Raw genomic sequence first — 20,469 nt, 5'->3', positions numbered from 1 at the left:
AACAAAATGTAAAGTTAAATTATACATACTTGCATTACCTAGAAAAATATGGCCCAATTATTTGAAAAAGCAGAACAAATTTTTGATAGTTTCTAAGAGAAATAAGCAGTCCCAGCTATTAAATATAATGAAACATGAAAGTCATTACAGGTTATAAGAAAAGCCGAATTAATTATTAAGACTTACTTTTATAACCAGTGCTCTTTCAAGTGTGATGAACATGGGAGGGTTCATCCCACAGAGCTTTATTAGTGAAGCTGGGCTTCTCCACACAGAGCTAGTTTCTTACAATGCTAATATGACCAAACAAGAAAAAAACATTACTAAAAAATGCTGACATCCGAAGATGGAAGGGCTCTGCAAGAATGAATAGGGCTAATTCCAATGTTCACTTATAGTTGGCTACTACTTTGTCACTGCTAGGTACTCAAGCACAAATAAAAACAAAGAACCCGAGGAGATGATTACGCTATGGGGTAATTCATGCCAAAACAGTGGTGGCCACAGTATGCTAAAAGAGCTCTTCACTGTGAATGCCTCATTTCATAGAAAAATATTTCTATTTTTCACATGAAAAATATCATTCATATCCAGTTTCATTTGGGAAATCCCTTGTATTTGCTTTATGAAGAATGGACGTAAACTATGGCTGTAGGGTCCACTGTAGGAATGTGGGCAAGTCATTAACAGGTTTGTTTTTAGCACTGTTGTACAAAAAATGGGAGATGACTACTACTTACTTGCATAAAGTCTTCATAAGGATAAAATGAGATAACCCAAGTAAAATTCTTAGAATAATGCCTGGTATTTTTTATTCAATTCCATAAAAAAAAATAAATCTACTTCACAAATAATTATCCCCTATTGCCAGTTTGTATACTGCCTACCATGTACCGGGTACCTTGTGAGGTAATTTCATAGGTTTTCTTTCCTTCTTACACCCTTTCCCACTCATCACTCCTGCAAGGTAAATATCACGCCCACATGCCAAACGAAGAAACTGAGGGCAGAGAAATTCACCCATTCAATTAGCAAACCTTTTCTGAGTGTTTACAATATTCCAGGCACCTTTCTAGGAACTGCGGATATGATTATAAACAAGACAAACAAGTTCCCTTGTTGCATGGTGCTCATAGTCTAGGTTTTGGCCATCGGGGTAGACTGCAGGGCTACCGATTGGCAAGAGAAAACCAAGGGGAGAAAGGTTTGGAGGAAGGATCACCAGTTTCATTTTGGGATATGTTAAGTTTGTAATGCCTATTAGTCATCCAAATGGAGATATCGAAATATGGAAAGATATGAGTCTAGTTGACAAGCTACAAGCCCTATACCAAATTTTCCAATCACATATTTTTGTATGACCTATGAGCTAAAAATAGTTTAAGAAAAACTTTTCTACTTGCATTTTTCAAAATTTAGTTTTATTTTTTCTAATAAAATTTCTTTTTGAGAGCACTTTCAAATTCACAACAAATTGAGCAGAAAGTACACAAAGTCTCTTATACCTCCTGCCCCCAACACATGCATAACCTCCCCCATTATCAACATCTCCCACCAGAGTGATACAGTAGTTACAACTGATTAACCTACATTAATACATTCTCATCATCCAAAGTCCACAGCTTACATTATGTTCACTCCAGATGTTAGGTTTGGATAAACGTATAATGACATGTAACCACCATTATAGTATCAAAGTTTTTTTACTGCTCTAAAAATCCTCTGTACTCCACCCTATTCCTCCCTTCCCACCCCCCAGCCCCTGAAAACCACTGATCTTTTCACTCCATAATTTTTCCTTTTCCAGGATGTCATATGCAGTTGACCTTTGAACAACAGGTGTTTGAACTGCATAGGTCTACTTATATGTGGAATTTTTTTGATAAATATAGTATAGTATTATAATGTATTCTCTCATGATTTGCTTAATAGCATTCTTTTCTCTATATCACTTTATTGTAATATTATAGTATAAAATACATATATAGAATTTGTGTTTATACTATGGGAAAGGCTTCTGGTCAACATTAGGCTATTGGTAGTTATGTTTTGTGGAAGTGAAAAGTTCTATGTGATTGTCAACTGCATGAGGAAGGAGACAGTGCCCGTAACCCTCACTTTATTCAAGGGTCAACTGCAATTGGCCTCCCAAAGTATGCAACCTTTTCAGATTCGCTATTTTTAGTTACTAATATGTATTTAAGTTTCCTCTATGTCTTTTCATGGCTTGATAGCTCATTTTTTCTTAGCACTGGATCATATTCCATTGTCTGGATTTACTATAGTTTATCCATTGACCTGCTGACGGACACCTTGCTTGCTTCCAGCTTTTGACAATTAAGAATAAAGCTGCTATAAACATCCATGTGCAGGATTTTGTGTGGATGTTAAGTTTTCAACTCCTTTGGGTAAATACCAAGAAGTGTGATTGCTGGATTGTATGGTAAGAACATGTTTAGTTTTGTAATGTTCTCCCAGTTTGTGGCTCGTATTGTCATTCTCTTGACATTGACTTTTGCAGTACAGTTTTTAATTTTAATGAAGTTAAATTTATCCATTCTTTCCTTCATGGGTCATGCCTCTGGTGCTATATCTAAAAAGTCATTACTACACCCTAAGTTATCTGAGTGTCTCCTGTTATCTTCTAGCAGTTTTACAGTTTCGCATTTTACATTTAGGGTTGGTGATTCATTGTGAATTACCTTTGGTGAAGAATGTAAAGTCTTTGTCTAGATTCATTTTTTTTTTTTTTGCATGTGGATGTCTAATTGTTCCATCACCATTTGTTTAAAAGACTATCTTTGATCTGTTATATTATCTCTGTTTCTTTGTCAAAGACCAGTTGACCACACTTATGTGAGTCTACTTCTGGGTTCTCTATTCTGTTCTATTGATCTGTGTGGCTATTCTTTCACCACTACCACACTGTTTTGATTACAGTAGCTTTAGAGTAACTCTTGAAGTCAGGTAATGCCAGTCTTCCAACTTTGTTCTTCTGCTTCAATATTTTGTTAGTCATCCTTGGTCTTTTGCCTCTCCGTATAAACTTTGGAATCCCTTTGTTGATACCCACAAGATAACTCACTAGGATTATGATTACAGTGAATCTATAGGTCAAATTAGGAAATTGGGAAGAACTGACATCTTAACAACAGGAGTCTTCCTACTCATGAACATCAGCATGAACATGAACACAGAATCTCTCCATTTGGTTCTTTTGATTTCTTCTGTCAGAGTTTTATAATTTTCCTCATATAGATTTTGTTCATATTTTGTTAGATTTATTTCTAAGTATTTCAGTTTTGGGGTTACTAATATCTAAGAATGGTTTTAACTTTTTAAAATAGTTGGGAAAAAACAAAAGTTTGATACTGGCATACCTCAGAGGTACTGTATGTTCACACCACAATAAAGCAAATATTGCAATAAAACAAGCCAAATGAATTTTTTGATTTGCCAGTGCATATAAAAGTTATGTTCACAACATACTGTGGTCTGTTAAGCGTGTAGTAGCATTATGTCTAAAAAACATATGTACATACCTTAACTTAAAAATACTTTACTGTTGGGGTGCCTAGGTGGCTCCTGACTTCAGCTCCTGAAGCTTCTGACTTCAGCTCAGGTCATGATCTCACAGTTCATGAGTTCAAGCCCCACACTGGGCTCTGTGCTGACAGTTCAGAGACTGGAGCCTGCTTTGGATTCTGTATCTCCCTCTCTCTCTGCCCCTCCCACACTCCCACTCTGTCTCTCTCTCAAAAATAAACATTAAACATTTTTTTAATATAGTATCACCAAAATCCACACCCGAAAAACAAATAATCCAATGAAGAAATGGGCAGAAGACATAGACACTTATCCATAGAAGACATCCAGATGGCCAACAGACACATGAAATGATGCTCAACATCACTCATCATCAGGGAAATACAAATCAAAGCCACACAGAGATACCACCTCACACCGGTCAGAGTGGCTAAAATGAATAAATCAGGAAACTATGGATGCTGGCAAGGATGTGAAGAAATGGGAACCCTCTTGCACTGTTGGTAGGAATGCAAACTGGTGCAGCCACTCTAAAAAACAGTGTGGTGGTTCCTCAAAAAGTTAAAAATAGAACTACTCTATGACCCAGCAATAGCAATGCTAGGAATTTATCCAAAGGATAAAGGACTGCTGATTCGTAGGGGCACATGCACCCCAATATCTACAGCAGCGCTTTCAAAAACTGCCAAATTATGGAAAAAGCCTAAATGTCCATCAACTGATGAATAGATGAAGAATATGTGGTTTATACATACAATGGAATACTATTTGGCAATGAGAAAGGATAAAATCATGCCATTTGCAGCAACATGGATGGAACTGGAGGGTATTATGCTAAGTGAAATAAGTCAGTCAGAGAAAGATATCATATGTGTTCACTCATATGTGGATCTTAAGAAACTTAACAGAACATCAGGGGGGAAGGGAAAGGGGGAAAAAAGTTACAAACAGAGAGGCAGGGAGGCAAACCATAAGAGACTCTTAAAGACAGAGAACAAACTGAGGGTTGATGGGGTTGGGGGAGAGGGGAAAGTGGGTGATGGGCATTGAGGAGGGCACTTGTTGGGATGAGCACTGGGTGTTGTATGTAAGCCAACATGACAATATATTATATTAAAAATAATAATATATAATAAATAAAAAGTAAAAAAAAATAAAGATTTAATCTGAAAAAATTTTTAATTTTTTTAACAATAAAAAAATAAATAAAAATACTGTTAAAAAATGCTAACCATTAAAAAATGCTAACCATTGTCTGAGGTCTCGGCAAGTCATAATCTTTTTTTCTGGTGGAGGTCTTACCTTCATGTTTATGGTTGATGACCAATTAGGGTGGTGGTTGCTAAAGGCTGGTGTGGCTATGGCAATTTCTTATAATAAAACAAAGTTTGCTACATCAATGGATTCTTCATTTCATGAATGATTTTTCTGTAGCATCTGATGCTGCTTGATAGCATTTTACCCCCAGCAGAATTTCTTTCACAATTGGAGTCAATCCTCTCAAATGTTGCCATAGTTTTATCAACTAAGTGCGTGTAATATTCTAAAGCCTTTGTTATTATTTCAACAATCTTCACAGCATCTTCACCAGGAGCAGATTCCATTTCAAGAAACAACTTTCCTTCCCCATCCATGAGAAGCAGCTCCTCATCCATTCAAGTTTGATCATGAGCTTGCAGCAATGCAGTCCCATCTTCAGGCTCCACTTCTAATTCTAGTTCTCTTGCTATTTTCACCACAGCTGCAGCTATTTCTTCCACTGGAGTCTTCAAGCCCTCCAAGTCATCCACGAGGACTGGAGTCAGCTTCTTCCATACTCCTGTTAAAGTTGATATTTTGATCTCTTCCCATGAATCATTAATGTTTTTCATGGCATCTAGAATGTTGAATCCTTTTCAGAAGGTTTTCAATTTACTTTCCCAGATCCATCAGAGGAATCACTATCTACGGCAGCCAGAGCCTTAATGAAATGTATTTCTAAAATAATAAAACTTAAAAGTTGAAATTACCCCTGCATCCATGGACTGCAGAATAGATGTTGTGTTGTGTTAGGAGGCATGAAAACAAGATTAATCTCACTGCACATCTCTATCAGAGCTCTTGGTGACCAGGTACATTGTCAATGATCAAAAATACTTTGAAAGGAATCTTTTTTTCTGAGCATTACGTCTCAACAGTGGACTTAAAATATTCAGGTAACTATGCTGCAAACAGATGTGTTGTCATCCAGGCTTTGTTGTTCCAGGTACACAGCACAGGAAGAGTGGATTTAGCATCATTCTTAAGGATCCTAGGATTTTCAGAATGTTAAATGAGCACTGGCTTCAACTTAAATCCACCAGCTGAATCAGCCCCTAACAAAAGAGTTAGCATGTCCTTTGAAGTTTTAAAGCCAGGCATTGACCTCTCCTTTCTAGCTATGAAAATCCTGGATGGCATCTTCTTCCAATATAAAACTGTACCTTAGCCAGATCTCCTGGATAACTTGCTGCAGCTTCTACATCAGCACGTTATTACTTCAACTTGAACTTTCATGTTATGAAGATGGCTTCTTTTCTTAAACCACTTGAACAAACCTCTGCTAGCTTTGAACTTTTATTCTGCAGCTTCCTCACCTCTCCTGGCCTTCATAGAACTGAAGAGAGTTAAGGGCTTGCTCTGGATTAGACTTTGGCTTTAGGGGATGTTGTAGCTGGTCTAATCATCTCTCCAGACCACTAAAATCTTCTCCATATCAGCAATTAGGCTGTTTTGCTTTCTTACCACTCATGTGTTTTTCACTGGAATAGCACTTCCAATTTCTTTCAAGACAAAACACAACTTAGATAATTGTTTGGTGTAAGAGGCCTAGGCTTTGGCCTATCTTGGCTTTCAATATGCCTTACTTACTAAGCTTAATCATTTCTAGCTTGAGATTCTTCCTATTACTTGAACACTTAGAGGCCAATGTAGGGAGATGAACTAGTTTAATTTCAATATAAGGAGGCTCAAAGACAAGGAGAAAGAGGAATGGCCAGTCAGTGGAGCAGTCAGAACATACACAACACTTATCCATTAAGTTTCCCATTTTCTATGGATGCAGTTCATGACACCCCAAAACAATTACAACACACCGAAGATCATTGATCACAGATCACCATAACAAATAAAATAGTCGTGAAGAAGTTTGAAATGTTGCAAGAATTATCGAAATGTGACACAGAGACACAAAGTGAGCAAACGCTGTTGGGAAAATGGCACCAAGAGACTTGCTGGGCACAGACTTGCCACAGACCTTCAATTGCTGAAAAAACAAAGCTGCAAAGTTCAACAAAGCGAAGCACAAAAAATGAAACGTGCCTGTATTGCATTATGTGAAAAAGATATGAAATTCAAATTTCAGTATCCGAAAAAAATTCATTTTATCAGAACATAGCCATTCCATCTACTGGAACATAGCACATTCATTTACATATTTGTCTCTGGCTGTTTTCATGCTACAGAGCAGGGTTGAGTAGTTGCAACAGAGCTTTATGTGGCCTGCAGAGACGAATTCTTTACTTTCAGGCACTTTACAGAGAGAGTATTCCAATCCCTGGTCTGCGGTATAAGTGGGGACTGGGAGTCAATAGTATAATATTATACAAAATATTGTGGCTCTGGATGACAACACAAAGGAAACCAGTTAAACTAAATAGGAGGAACCTGACGCATGAGGAATTCAGAACCTATAGAGGGAAAGGAGCAAGCAGTCATCTGGAAGGGAATGATGGGGAGGGTACCTAAGGGGCACAGAATGTGGTGTCACAAAAGCCAAGAGAGAAAAGCCTTCAATGGAGAGGCAGGTTGACTGCACTGAATGAAGCTGAGATGACATGGTGACATTATGTAATTGGCTTGGCAATACCTGTGACTGTCAAAAGCAATTTCAGTGGAATGATGGAAGTCTCCAGACTTGATGAGTGAAAAAATGAGTGAAAATGAGTAAATGTAAGTGCATACAACATTTTTCATAAGTTCTTCTGTGAAGGCAAGTAGAGAAACAAGTAGTAGCTGAAGGGGAATATATGAACAAGAAACAGAATTTGAAACATGAGCAATAGAGCATGTTTATACGCTTGTGGAGATGTTCCAACGGAGAAGGAGAAAGTGACGACAGAAGAGACAGACACTCTCGGGAGTGAAGCCTGAGAGGAACAGAGGGAGTATGATCCAGAGCTTATGTGGATAGATTAATTTTTGACAGAGCAAGGATACCTCTTCCACCATGAAAGACAGAAATACACAGAACAAGTGCACAGGAACAGGGGACTGGGGATTTGATGGTGAAAAGATGCCGATCTTCCTGTCTGCACCTATCTTCACAAAGGAAGGTGAGTTTTCCTTGTGCTCGGTATACTGGAAGTAGGGTAATGGGGTGAGGGGTGGGCAGGGTTTGAGAAGAGAGAAGAAATGAGAAAAGCACCAGGAAGAAGAGGAAAGCAAATTAACTTGGAAACCAATTAGCACTGTCTGGCAAAGATGAGTTTCCGTCCAAGATTTGGAATCGTGGATTTGAAGTGAAAATGGTAACTTTCCCTAGCAACTACAGAGCGGATACTTACAGTAGGATGCACCAGATAATTCTCCAAAGTTGCCACAGACTGGAATCAGGCTTGGTTCCCCCTAAGGTCAGTGGCTATATTCTTTGGGCTGTGCCAAACTGTTTCTACCCTGACAGATTCATGCAAGGCTATGATCGATTTTTCAAAAGCTGTATCTATTCAATTACCATAGATCATATAGGTATTATTTTTCTCCCCGCAAAGCAAAATGCAAATTAGCCTGTTATTTTTCAGGTAGTACTCTATGAAGGCTCAATTATTCATTCTCCTATTATAACTTTTGGAGCATCAAACATCCCCAGGCACTTCACTATGTTCCAAATACTTTAGGCCCCTAGTAATCCATTTCCAATAATGCAATGGTGTGCTGATGTGGCATTTCTAACCACTATTCAATCCACTCTGAGAAAGCATTCAGCATGTATTTTTTTTTCTTCAGTGCATCCCTAGCATCTAGTAAGTTCTTAACACAAAGTAGGTGCTCATTAAGTATTTGATGAGTTAGTGGCTCTCAATTTGAAAATAAACTATAAATGGATGCTTTTTATGAAGTGTGCAAAAGAAATAAAATACTCACAAGTTAACTTAGGACATTCAGTGTGTTCAGATTAGTCCTTCATTTGAATGTCTGCGTCATTATTCTATTCAAATGGAAAACGTACTCGTAATATAAATCTTCTCAAAGCTTCTGGTTGGCCAGTTGTTTTTTATCTTGAAATCAACCACAGAGACTATATATTTTTGCTACCAGGTTGTTTTCTTTTTAAACATCCTACATTTGGAATTGTAAAACTTCAACATGGTACTACTGGATACAAATACTAAATGCTTCCAGCAGAGGGCTCACGTATTCTATTTTAAGGGGAAAAGTTTAGAACTTTTGTCCAACAGCAGCCATTGCAAAACTCCTTCAGAAGGCAGTTCTCACAAAAAATACTTTTCTCCTTTTGACCAAGTAAGTCTAGGTCTGTGAATTTATTTAAAATAATCCAAATGAATGAAAAAACTAGATTACAATAAGGCAGCATTTATGGATAAATGTACTTTTATCTAACTCCAGGATAGAAACTGAATTTATGTACCGTGGAGTAATGTACTTTTATCTAATTCCAGAGAAGAAATTAAGTAAATTATAGTCACAAAAATCTATATAAAACTACTTAGGCATATGGGTAAAGGCCAGAAAAAGAAAAATAAACCAGGGAAACAACATATAATGTGTAAATAAGTTAGACTTTGGGTGAACAGAATTTGGATGAATATTATTTTTCATTTTTATTCCTATTTAGTGAATACTATTTTTCATTTTTATTCCTATTTAGGTTCATGTAAACATTTTGGGTGATTTTTTAAAAAATGTTTATTTTATGGGGTGCCTGGGTGGCTCAGTCGGTTAAGCGTCCGACTTAGGCTCAGGTCATGATCTCGCAGTTTGTGAGTTTGAGCCCCACATCGGGCTCTGTGCTGACAGCTTGGAGCCTGGAGCCTCAGATTCCATGTCTCCTCCTCTCTCTGCCCCTCCCATACTCATGCTCTGTCTCTCTCTGTCTCTCAATACTAAATAAACATTAAAAAAAATTAAAATGTTTATTTTGAGAGAGAGAGAGAGAAGCAGAGTGAGAGAAAGGGAGGGGCGAGGGAGGGGGGGCAGAGAATCCCAAGCATGCGCTGTGCAGACAGGGACCCTGACAAGGGGCTGGAATTCATGAACAGTGAGATTATGACCTAAGCTGAAGCTAGATGCTTAACTGACTGAGCCACCCAGGCACCCCTTGGGTGGTTTTGTTTTTTTTTTTTTTATTTTCAAAGATGAAAAACGATATGCCCTATTTTTAGTGCTGAAAACAAGGATGGAAAAAACTTTAGAAAGCAAGTGGAATGGTTTATTTATGGAACAACTTGGGAATTTGCAGACACTTCATTTTCAAAGGCAGGACTAATAGGGTGTATTACCACTTTATTCGTGCCCACAAATAACATTAGAGTACCTCCGGGATTTCAAAGACTTCGGAGGTTCCCAATCTCTTTACTTACCCTATTTATTTATTTATAAATAGGATCTGAGGCATCAATACAAGTATTTAAAAATTAGGAACATAAGCCACTCAACCTAAGAGAAAATAGGAAACAAAAAGTAATATGAGATCAGGAAAGGAGGGGTATACATACATGTGTTTTTATACCCTTATAACTATTGAAAGTAGGTCACAAACATGGCTCTAAGCTTTCTAGCATCAAACTAAAAAAGAAATGTAACCTAATATGAGATAAAAAGATACAAATACTAAAGTGAATGCTAGCTTCTCCAGGCCCTGAGATCTAATGGAAATTTTCCTGCAGACATTAAGAGTGTCATTAGATGACTTACCTGGTGCTACTGTTAATATCATCAAAAATATATTTTATCTTGTGGCATCTGGGTGGCTCAGTCAGTTAAGCGTCCAACTTCAGCTCAGGTCACGATCTCATGGTTCTGTGGGTTCGAGCCCTGCATCAGGCTCTGTGCTGACAGCTCAGAGCCTGGAGCCTGCTTCAGATTCTGTGTCTCCCTCTCTCTCTGCCCCTCCCCTGCTCACACTCTGTCTACCAAAAATGAATAAACATTTAAAAAAATTTTTTAAATGTATTTTGCATAAAAAGTAAAAGTTAATGAAGAGATTCTTTAAAACTCAGACATTCAGTTTTCTGATTACCTACCTTGATCCAGGTATAAAATTTAGAACAGCTGATCAGTGGTTCTTAACCTTCTAGGGAACAGCAGAGAAATTTGTGCAGGTATTTTTGGTTGTCCCAGTAGAAGGGACATTGTTGGCATTTACTGGGTGGTGGCCAAGGATGCTAGATGTCATGCAATGTACAGGGCAGTCACCAACCACAGAAATGCCCTATGTCCTGCACATCTGAATGGCCTGCTGGACGTGCACAGAAGTGAAAAATTTATTTATAAAAGTCTGAGCCCAGAATCTAGCTCTGTTTTACATATAAGCACAATTTGTTTTTTGTTTGGTATCAAGATAAACTGAATTTTCCAGGAGTGCTACCACAATAAAAGCCAAGAAAAGTCTCCTGTTTTGTTTTGTATGTAATTTTACTACTTTAGAAAATCATTTCATTATATTTTCTGAAAGAGTTCTGCCCCAGCATATATATACTGAACATATTATTGTTGTTATACTTTCTATTTATTCTTCATAGATGGTTAAGATTTCTTATTGATATCTAGAGTAATTTATGTGGGTAAGTTATACTGTCTAAGAATTTCATTTCAGGATAACCTAAGACATTCAATGCTGTCTTTTTATATTAAGGCCTGACAGATGAGGTTGAGAATCACCAAGCCTGATAGACAGACTGTGTATCTTCTGGAAACCCATTATGAATATAATTTCTCCCAAATGAACCTTTAGTAAGAGTTGTCCCAGAAAACAGGCTGAGGCTGGAGTGTAATTATGCTCTTTTGCCGAATCAGGGGAAAAGCTGATGTACTTTAAAAAGTCATCAATAGGCTGACATCTTCTTATGAAAATTAATAAGCTAATCAAGTTCCTCCATGAAATAAACTGTTAACCTCCCTCCACTCACAGCTGACTTGATGGAGCACCTAAAGGAAGGGTAGGATTTCCTTAGGGGAGGATTCAGAGTGTTCACAAATTCCAATGATCAAGAAAGAACACTGTTTAGAAATTCTGCTTTGATTTCTGCTTAGAAATATTCTAAAACAAGAGTTACTGCTCATCCACCACAGCAAAGGAAAAATTTGAGATGAACACCGTAAAATGTAAAATGTTTGGCTACGATTTGGATGCCAAAACATCCAAAAGAAACAAGTGCATAGAAGTGCAAAATCTACCCTGAATTAACTAAGTGGGTTGACCTACTATTTTAAGTTGCTGGATATTAGCCGATTCTACTCTAGAGGACATTGGCTAGAAAAGGACTGACTGTTTATTGCCCCACTTATGACAACAGAGTCATTATCAAGAGCATACAGGAAATACTTCTCTTTCCATTCCTTATACTGGCAGTAGAGGGAGGGTGGGAGGTAGAGTTGGAAGGAGAGTAAAGAGAGGCAACAAATCCAGCTCATTTGAATTGAGTATATAATACAGAGAAGATTAAAACACAAAGGGGCCACACTCATCCTTGTCATCTAATGCTATCTCAGATATCCAGAGACCCTAATCATGTTCTCACTATGCACGTTCTCTACACAAGTTCAAGCACTGTGGCCCACAAATGGGTTCCTCAGCATGGAATTAATGCCAAGAAAGATCAAATACACTATTGGCATATTGTTTAAACACATTTTGTTTTCCTAAGTGACTGAATTTCATAATGTCTCAAAGGAAAATATCTATGCCTAAAATGGGACTCTCAGGGTGCCTGGATGGCTCACTTAAGCGTCCAACCCTTGCTTTCTGCTAAGGTCATGATCTCACTATTCTTGGGTTCGAGCCCTGCTCGGGGCTCTGAGCTGACAGCGCAGAGCCTGCTTGGGATTCTCTCTCACACTCTCTGACCCTCCCCTGCTCATGCTCCCTCTCTCTCAAAAATAAGTAAACAAACACTTTAAAATTTTTAAAAAATAAAATGTGACTCTCACTCAAGAAGAATGCTAGACTAATGTAACTGAGGTCTGACTCCATTTCTGATGTTTGCCTACTGACAGCTTTCAAGCCCCAGCCCTCTCTCTTTCCTGTTTGCCCCGCATCTGGGGAAAAGTTCAGGAAAGATTGAGTGCTCTCTTCCTTGGTGCTGGTAGGAGTTCAAACCACATGAGCTCCTGCCTGAGTGGAGAATCCTCCAGCCCCAACCCCTAACCACAACAAAAGTCAAGGCCAATCACCCCCTACACGCCCTCTGAAGCCATCTTTGGGCCTGCTTAAGAGCCACCCTGCTCTCCCCAGAAAGCCTCATTATGTGAGTAATAAACCTTTTTATATCCTCTTGGCACGTGTGTGGCATTACCAGTCTTAACATCTGAATCAAATTTTGCATTGGTTAGGGAGCCATTCTGTTTTTGCAGAGTGATTATGGGACACCTCGGAAACCCAAACTTGCAAATTATTAAGGAAGAGTCAGGAAACTTAAAAAAAAAAAAAATCAAAGTATCAGTTTTATTACCAAATGAAAGCAGATCTCAGAAGTGTGTCGCAATTATACTTCATTACACAGAGATATTTTAGATGTGGATATGCTGAGCAAATGGCTTTATAATTCCTGCAGTATAAACTACACCTGAGTACATTCTGACCAGACGGCACAAATACGGGAGAACAGGCTGGCATGAAGTAGAGACTGTTAATTAGAACTGGTCCTGCTCTACATGGAGGAGGTCCTCCCATGACTTCACTTTGTGTGAATCAACTGTTCCCTTTAAAGAACAGATGGGCTTCCAGGCCAGGGAGTGCTTGGGTTCTTGGTTCTCAGCTGAGAAAAGTAAGCTTCTGGGGGTCAGTCAGGACCCAGACTTTTGAAATCTCACTTTTCATTTTTTTCACAAGAGAAGATTAGGTCCCCAACCTGTCCTTACCACTTTTGACCACCAAAACATGTCAAGGTTTATTGTTTTACTTAACAACTTAGGAAGCCATGAAAATTCCATTTGGCATATGGTTCTTGTCTGTCAAGTCAGTTGATTGCTTCCTGTGAAACCATGAACAGGAACAGGTAACATCTTCACCCTGAAACAGTAAGCCGGAAAGGGGACACACCTGCTTGTGTGTGTGTTTCAATGACCCACTGATAAAACAGAAAATCTCTCCAAAGGCAAATAATGCAGAATTTCAAAGGATCCAAGGAAGCAAAAATCACTGATGACATTCAAACTTCCTTCATTTCACTCTCAAACCTTCCAGTGTGGACTCTGGCACAGCTCTGACAGGAATTAAGGGAAGGAGAAAAGGATTACTTTCTGCACAATTCAAAATATTCTTCCTCAGAATGTGGATTTAGGACTGTGGCCTCCAAAGCCTGGGGCATGGTACAAGGGCCCTAGGGGCTTTTTGCTTGCCAGGTTTCTGTAGATACTGCTAGGCGAAGAAAGGATTCTACAGCTAAAATATTTAAATCATTGAATAGCCTTGAACATGGCTCCCCAGTGATGCATTTAAGAAAAACTTCTCCCAGATTTGTTCATGTGCTACCATTTAGTTCAACCAGGTTATGTTTATAAGCAAATCTTATGGGGACTTTTTGCATGGAAAGTGACACATCTATCCCTGAAGGGATGGTCCATGAGAAGCAGTTCCAATTAAGACTCCTGTCAGTTTGCTGCTGGGTCTGAGGGCTCAGGTCTACAGAGGAAAATATTCGGCTGTGGAGAATAAATACAGTTTTGATGATCACCAAAATGGAATGCTACAGTGTATGCCATATCAGTGCCACGTAAAAAAAAAATAATAATGTGAACCTATTAAGGAATCAAATCAGAATCAGGAAGAAAAACCTTGCTGCACAGAGCATGAATATTAAGGGATAGTTTCCTTGAGTTTACAATTTCTGGTGCATGAATATTTTTACATAACCACAATTATGGCTAAAACGTTTTTTTTTTCACTTAATAGAGTATCATACTTTACTATATTTCCAAAGACTTTAAAATATTAATATTAATGGTTACACAAAATCTCCTTGTGAAGATTGTACTAAAGCATTCTCTGGATAAGAGGAAGGTAATTAGGATGGGAGTCCCAAGGACATGGGTTCTTCCATGTGATGAAGAGCCAAGGCTGGAGTTACCAAATGATAAAGAGAAAAGCAAGGGCATATGGAAAGCAAAGAGTCCTTTCTCTTCAGATGCCCAGATATGACATGGCTGGTTCATGGCTGACAAAGCTGGGAGTACCTGGAGGTGGGGAATTTTAAAGGAAACTACAAATGCCACTATCATTGGATACATAGTTTCTCTCTCAAAGCTACAAGGAACAGAACAAGAGTCAGAGGAAGCTAATTAGGCTTAACCCCTTGGTCCAATCTAAGGAAGGTATTTAGCACAGTACTTGGCATACAGCCTCTCTTCCTTAACACCACCAGAGCCAGAGTGTGCCACAGTGAACTTCACTGTGGTTCTCAGCACTATTTGCTTCCTATTTTGTCCTTAGTTACTCAAATTCCTAGGGGCCTATTCTAGGACCTTTGAGGTTGAAAGTCCTTCCAGAAGCAGGGCTCTTCTCTTTACAGAACGGTCTTGGTGTTAACTGCTCCTCACTATCTTCTGGGCTTTCTTAGCAACACCTGCTGACTCTTGAGTGGCTGACCTCTTGTCTACTTAGGACTGGGAATCCTCCTCCCAGGCAACGTCCTCATCAGAATCCCTTTTTGTCTCTTCTTCCTCCCCTTCTTCTTTCCTGATCTGAAACACAAATGAATTCCTGGCCAGAGTTGGAAAGTGAGCAGACTAAGGGAGGCCAAGGTAACGGGTAGTCTCTCCCACCAAATTAAGTGAGACTTTGCGTTTTCTTAGGTTTACTTTGTCCTTTCCCCGCTAAGGCAGATCTGCCCAGTGACAGTTTACATCACACCATTTGCTTCTGACCTCACTCCCAGTGCCAGCCCAGAACAGGACCTAGAGAGCAGCCTGGCTCCTTTGCCCCTCATGGCTGTTTCTGCTCTATATAGCTGTGCAGACACCCACAAGGGTTGCGATGCATCCCAGCCTCTGCACAAGCTGTGCCCCAAGAAGGGCGTGCGTCTCTCATCAGTGGGAAGGCAGAATGTGTGCTTGCTCAGCCCTATGTAAGGCTTCTTAATAAGAAAGTGCATGCATTTTCAGAGGATGTATTAGCATTAGGGGAAAAGTTTGCCCTTTCTTTAAAATTTCTGGATGAAATCTGTGACCAAGTTTGAGAAGGCTATGCTTTAGAGCAGTATGTAGGAGGAACATGCACACGTCTTGTCACACGTGGCGGCATTCATTCATCACACCCACTCTACTTCCAATGTACCTCCCAAGACAGCAACAATTTTCAGACACTTAAAATACTTATATTTTATACTATGCCTACTACCACTGACTAAAGGTATAATCAACTGCCAGTAAAAACAGCTATCGGTAGAGAAGTTCAATGTTAACCCTCATTTTTACAAATCTATATGATGACTAAAAGACAACAGATTAGGGGCGCCTGGGTGGCGCAGTCGGTTAAGCGTCCGACTTCAGCCAGGTCACGATCGCGGTCCGTGAGTTCAAGCCCCGCGTCAGGCTCTGGGCTGATGGCTCAGAGCCTGGAGCCTGTTTCCGATTCTGTGTCTCCCTCTCTCTCTGCCCCTCCCCCGTTCATGCTCTGTCTCTCTCTGTCCCAAAAATAAATAAACGTTGAAAAAAAATTAAAAAAAAAATAAAAGACAATAGATTAGCAAATATCCACAATAGTAAAAAAAACCAAGAAGCGGAAGAACTATGCTTTTACTCCTACTTCCATATGCCAAACTCTTTGCTTAATGTTAACTTTGATTCCATAGTAAGAGAAAGCAGCTTTCATTTCCCAAGCATACTGCAATTTCACGTTCTGCCATTATCTCTCTCCACATCTTAAAGGGAAAACAGACTTATTATAAAGTCATTTTTGGTGTTTAAGAAAACAAAGTACCATGGATGTTGTCCAAGAAAGACTATATCAATGTCCACTGTACAGCAAAGAGTAATCATATTACCAGTGCAGCAACTTGGAGCCCTCATGAACTGAGTGTTGCAAAGGCCCCCAGGATGAGAGCAGGTCACTCTCTAAAATGTCCAAATGCTTCCCTGCCTCCTTCAACAAAGTGGAACAAATATGACTTAACCTTTCCTCAGTGACCTAGGACATTAAGAAAGAACAATGGATTTGAAATTAAGAAGATTGACTTGACTCACTGAGTCTGTATTCACTGGGAGAATAAAGTGCCTAGGGTAGTGCCCTTGCTCTTGCAGAAGATGCTCCATGAAATGCCAGCCCACTTCCTGTCCCTCAGCACACAATCTGAACAGATGAGTTACTGCTATATGCTGCAGGCTGGCTGCCGCTCTGTGGGTGGACACATCAGAAACAGGTCACTGGGCAGAATAAATGCAACTCTGGGTCTGGCCCTAGGGCTTGCTTTTTTTTTTTAAGCAGTTATTGGCTTTCCTTTCTCCTCATAAAAGTGGAATATGAGCATATGACTCCTAACTGATGAGTATGATTGCAAACTTCTTTCCAAGCAGTTTTCTTACTCTTCAAACAGTCCCCTTCATAAAGTTCATGTTTCATAAATCCTTTATGCCACAGGCACTATCTATCTATCTATCTATCTATCTATCTATATAATGTGAAAGAAACTACAAGGCAATCAAAAGCAAACAATAATACAGCCACTTATATCTGCATGCATGTTTTAACTCAGCCTTTATAGCAATTTTTGTACCCTTCTGTTTACTAACGATTTTTTTTTAATTTTTTTTGCAACGTTTATTTATTTTTGGGACAGAGAGAGACAGAGCATGAACGGGGGAGGGGCAGAGAGAGAGGGAGACACAGAATCGGAAACAGGCTCCAGGCTCTGAGCCATCAGCCAAGAGCCTGACGCGAGGCTCGAACTCACGGACCGCGAGATCGTGACCTGGCTGAAGTCGGACGCTTAACCGACTGCGCCACCCAGGTGCCCCTTTACTAATGATTTAAATGCTTTGCAGCCCATAGCTTCTGAGCTTAAACTTTTTCTTTATTAATGCAACTAAGTACAAAAACTACTTACTTTGATAGCTTTATAAAAAAAACCACGCAAGATTTACTATTTCATTCCCACTGCATACCAGCAAAGTATGAGCTACGGGTTATCAATAGTACTTTAGGGATGGGCAAATGCGGGTGTGACTGTATCTCAGATGTGAAGAGAGAAATCTACACAAGACACAATTTAGAGCTGGCCATCTGTCTTTACATCTGTAAACCAAAAATCATATAACACATTATTTACTCAGCTCACTGGGAATCTGTTTTGGCAAATCTGTGAACAATAACTGTCCACCTGAATTTCCTAAGGCATGAAATCTGGCTGGGCTGAACCCTGAATTTGTGATCCACTTCCTTTCTATTTCCCTTTGCACCTGCTACTTGATGGATGATTTTTTTCCCTTTCTACCCACTATTTTTATTTCAGCTGCCAGACTTTGCCTCAATTATTCTATGAAACATACCTCAAACTCTACTAGCTCTAGAAAAGAAAGTGGATAATATCATACAGTTTAATAAGCCTCTAAAGAGGAAAATTTAGTAGAAAAGTGAACTCCCAACATTCTTCAAGACTCAAATACCACCTTCTCTGTGAAAGTTTGTACTGATGGCTCCAGATAATCACATCCTCCTTTTTGTCTGTACTACATCCTGTATTCTATTATATCTATTATATCTCCCAACACAATGAGGACATCTGATTACGTGTATGGCTCTCTTCCTCACCAGGGTGTGGGCCTCCTTATTTTAGCATAGAGGATACTAAACATACGTTAAATAAAATGGAATTAAACAACCCAACTTTATAAAAGAGGATAAACATCCAGTCAGTATGTAGATTGATTTTGAGTGGTTCTCAAATGAAAATGGGGGGTTGGAGGTGGGTAAAATGGGTGAAGAGGTTCAAAGGTACAAACTTCTAGGTTTAGATAAATAAGTCCTGGGGATGTAACATACAGCATGGTGACCATAGTTAACAATACTGTTGTATATTTGAAAGATGCTAAGAGAATAGATTTTAAAAGTCCTCACCACAAGAAAAAAATATTTGTAACTATGTGTGGTGAGGGATGTTAACTAAACTTTGGTAGGATATGTATCAAACTATTATGTTCTATACCTAAAACTAATACAATGTTATATGTCAGTTATATCTCAATTAAAAATAATTTTAAAAGGAAGGTTTTTGTGTGTTCTAATAATTGTTTCAGTAACATAAAACTAGTAAAGAACGATGATGCTTCAGACCTAGATTCATACGGTCTTTATGCAGTCTTATTTTGATCTTCTCTGATAGTCACACACTGACTCACCTTCTATTAGTTCTCATCATTACTCTTTCATTAAAAGAAAGAAAATGGATGTTCTCTGGAAATACCTGTAAACTCTATGACAATTTTAATGATGAACAATTTTGGCTTTCAAACCATCACATTATAATCTATTACTTGAGACCCTGAATCTGAGATATGTGTGGAGGACAGGGTGCCAAGATGTTATACATGGCTTCTCAGGGCTTTACATTTTTTTTAAGCCAATAAAGTCATGATTAAGTAATAGAGCTTCAGTAATGACAACTCAAGTTATTTTGCAAACTCATTCCCATATGACAGTTCTTTGGGATATTTTACAATTACACCAGCAAGCCACTGAGCTCAGATTAAAATATTATGCTCCTTGGGTCCTATTTAAAATCAAATTGCTTTACTTACCTTTCCATCATTTTAGTTATAAAATTAAGGAGACGTGAAACTTTTGTTTTAAACATCAAAATGAAAAACAAGAAAAACACCCAAATCTCATACTTCAAGGATAATCCCCTCTGGTTGGCTGGAGTTAAAATGTTAAACCTTTCAAATGACATGTGGTACCATACCTGTCCTGTGTATGCAAACTCCAGGGCCTGCTTTAAGCCAAGGCTGGTCACACCATGTAAACTGACCTCGTCAGCTCCACTTTCCACCATACAGAGACTGAACATCGCCTGAGATGGGAGAGAAAGGGAGGGATGGGGAGTTATGGAACTTAAAAAGCAAGGAAACAAGAAAAGTTCTAGAGAGACTAGGAAAGAAATACATCCCATAAATTAAAGATTGATTTTGGTTTTTGAAATGCGTCTACAAAAAGCCACTGCAAATCACTCTGTCTAAACAGAGTAACACACAAATGGCATCGCACACCTCACACACAGAGTCCCACTTAATCCCACGGTTGTTCTCTGGGGTGGCTGTGTTGAGGTTCACTCACTGAACTCAGTCTCTCGATCTGGGGTCTCACTGCTACCATGAAATGTGGAGCACTTCCAACTTGCCAACAAGACATGGAAAGCAGCGACTTTGTCTCTTAACTTGTCTGCATATTTTCTACCTCAACTTAATGACACATCTCATTCCTCTCACCTGCCATGTATCACACACTCTGTTCCAAGGGTTCTCAAAATGTGGCCCCTGGCCTGGCAACATCAGCATCACTGGGAACTTTAGAGTATGGATGGCGGGGGCCCCAGCCCAGACCTACTGACACAGAAACTCACAGTGGAACCCAGCGATGTGCGTTTTGATAGGCCATCCAGGTGAGTCTGATGTTCACTTGAGTTCTAGAACCACTAAGTTATTTACTGAAAATCAATTTGCCCCCAAACCAATTCC

At 39.1% G+C, this 20,469-nt stretch overlaps 1 protein-coding gene across 2 annotated transcripts in view; it reads right to left on the bottom strand.

Moving 5' to 3' along the window:
• Positions 1-20,469, bottom strand: part of KLHL32 (kelch like family member 32) — a 202,231-nt gene that overhangs the window by 132,296 nt on the left and 49,466 nt on the right. For both annotated transcript variants that reach the window (XM_032593222.1, XM_032593223.1), the window contains exon 3: positions 19,698-19,805. In XM_032593222.1, the coding sequence (XP_032449113.1) occupies positions 19,698-19,805 (108 nt within the window). The remainder of the gene's footprint in view (positions 1-19,697; positions 19,806-20,469) is intronic.

This window comes from Lynx canadensis, chromosome B2, assembly GCF_007474595.2.
Source record: "Lynx canadensis isolate LIC74 chromosome B2, mLynCan4.pri.v2, whole genome shotgun sequence".
Lineage (NCBI taxonomy): Eukaryota > Metazoa > Chordata > Mammalia > Carnivora > Felidae > Lynx > Lynx canadensis.
The sequence above is the reverse complement of the archived record's forward strand: the minus strand, read 5'-3'. Positions and strand labels throughout refer to the sequence as shown.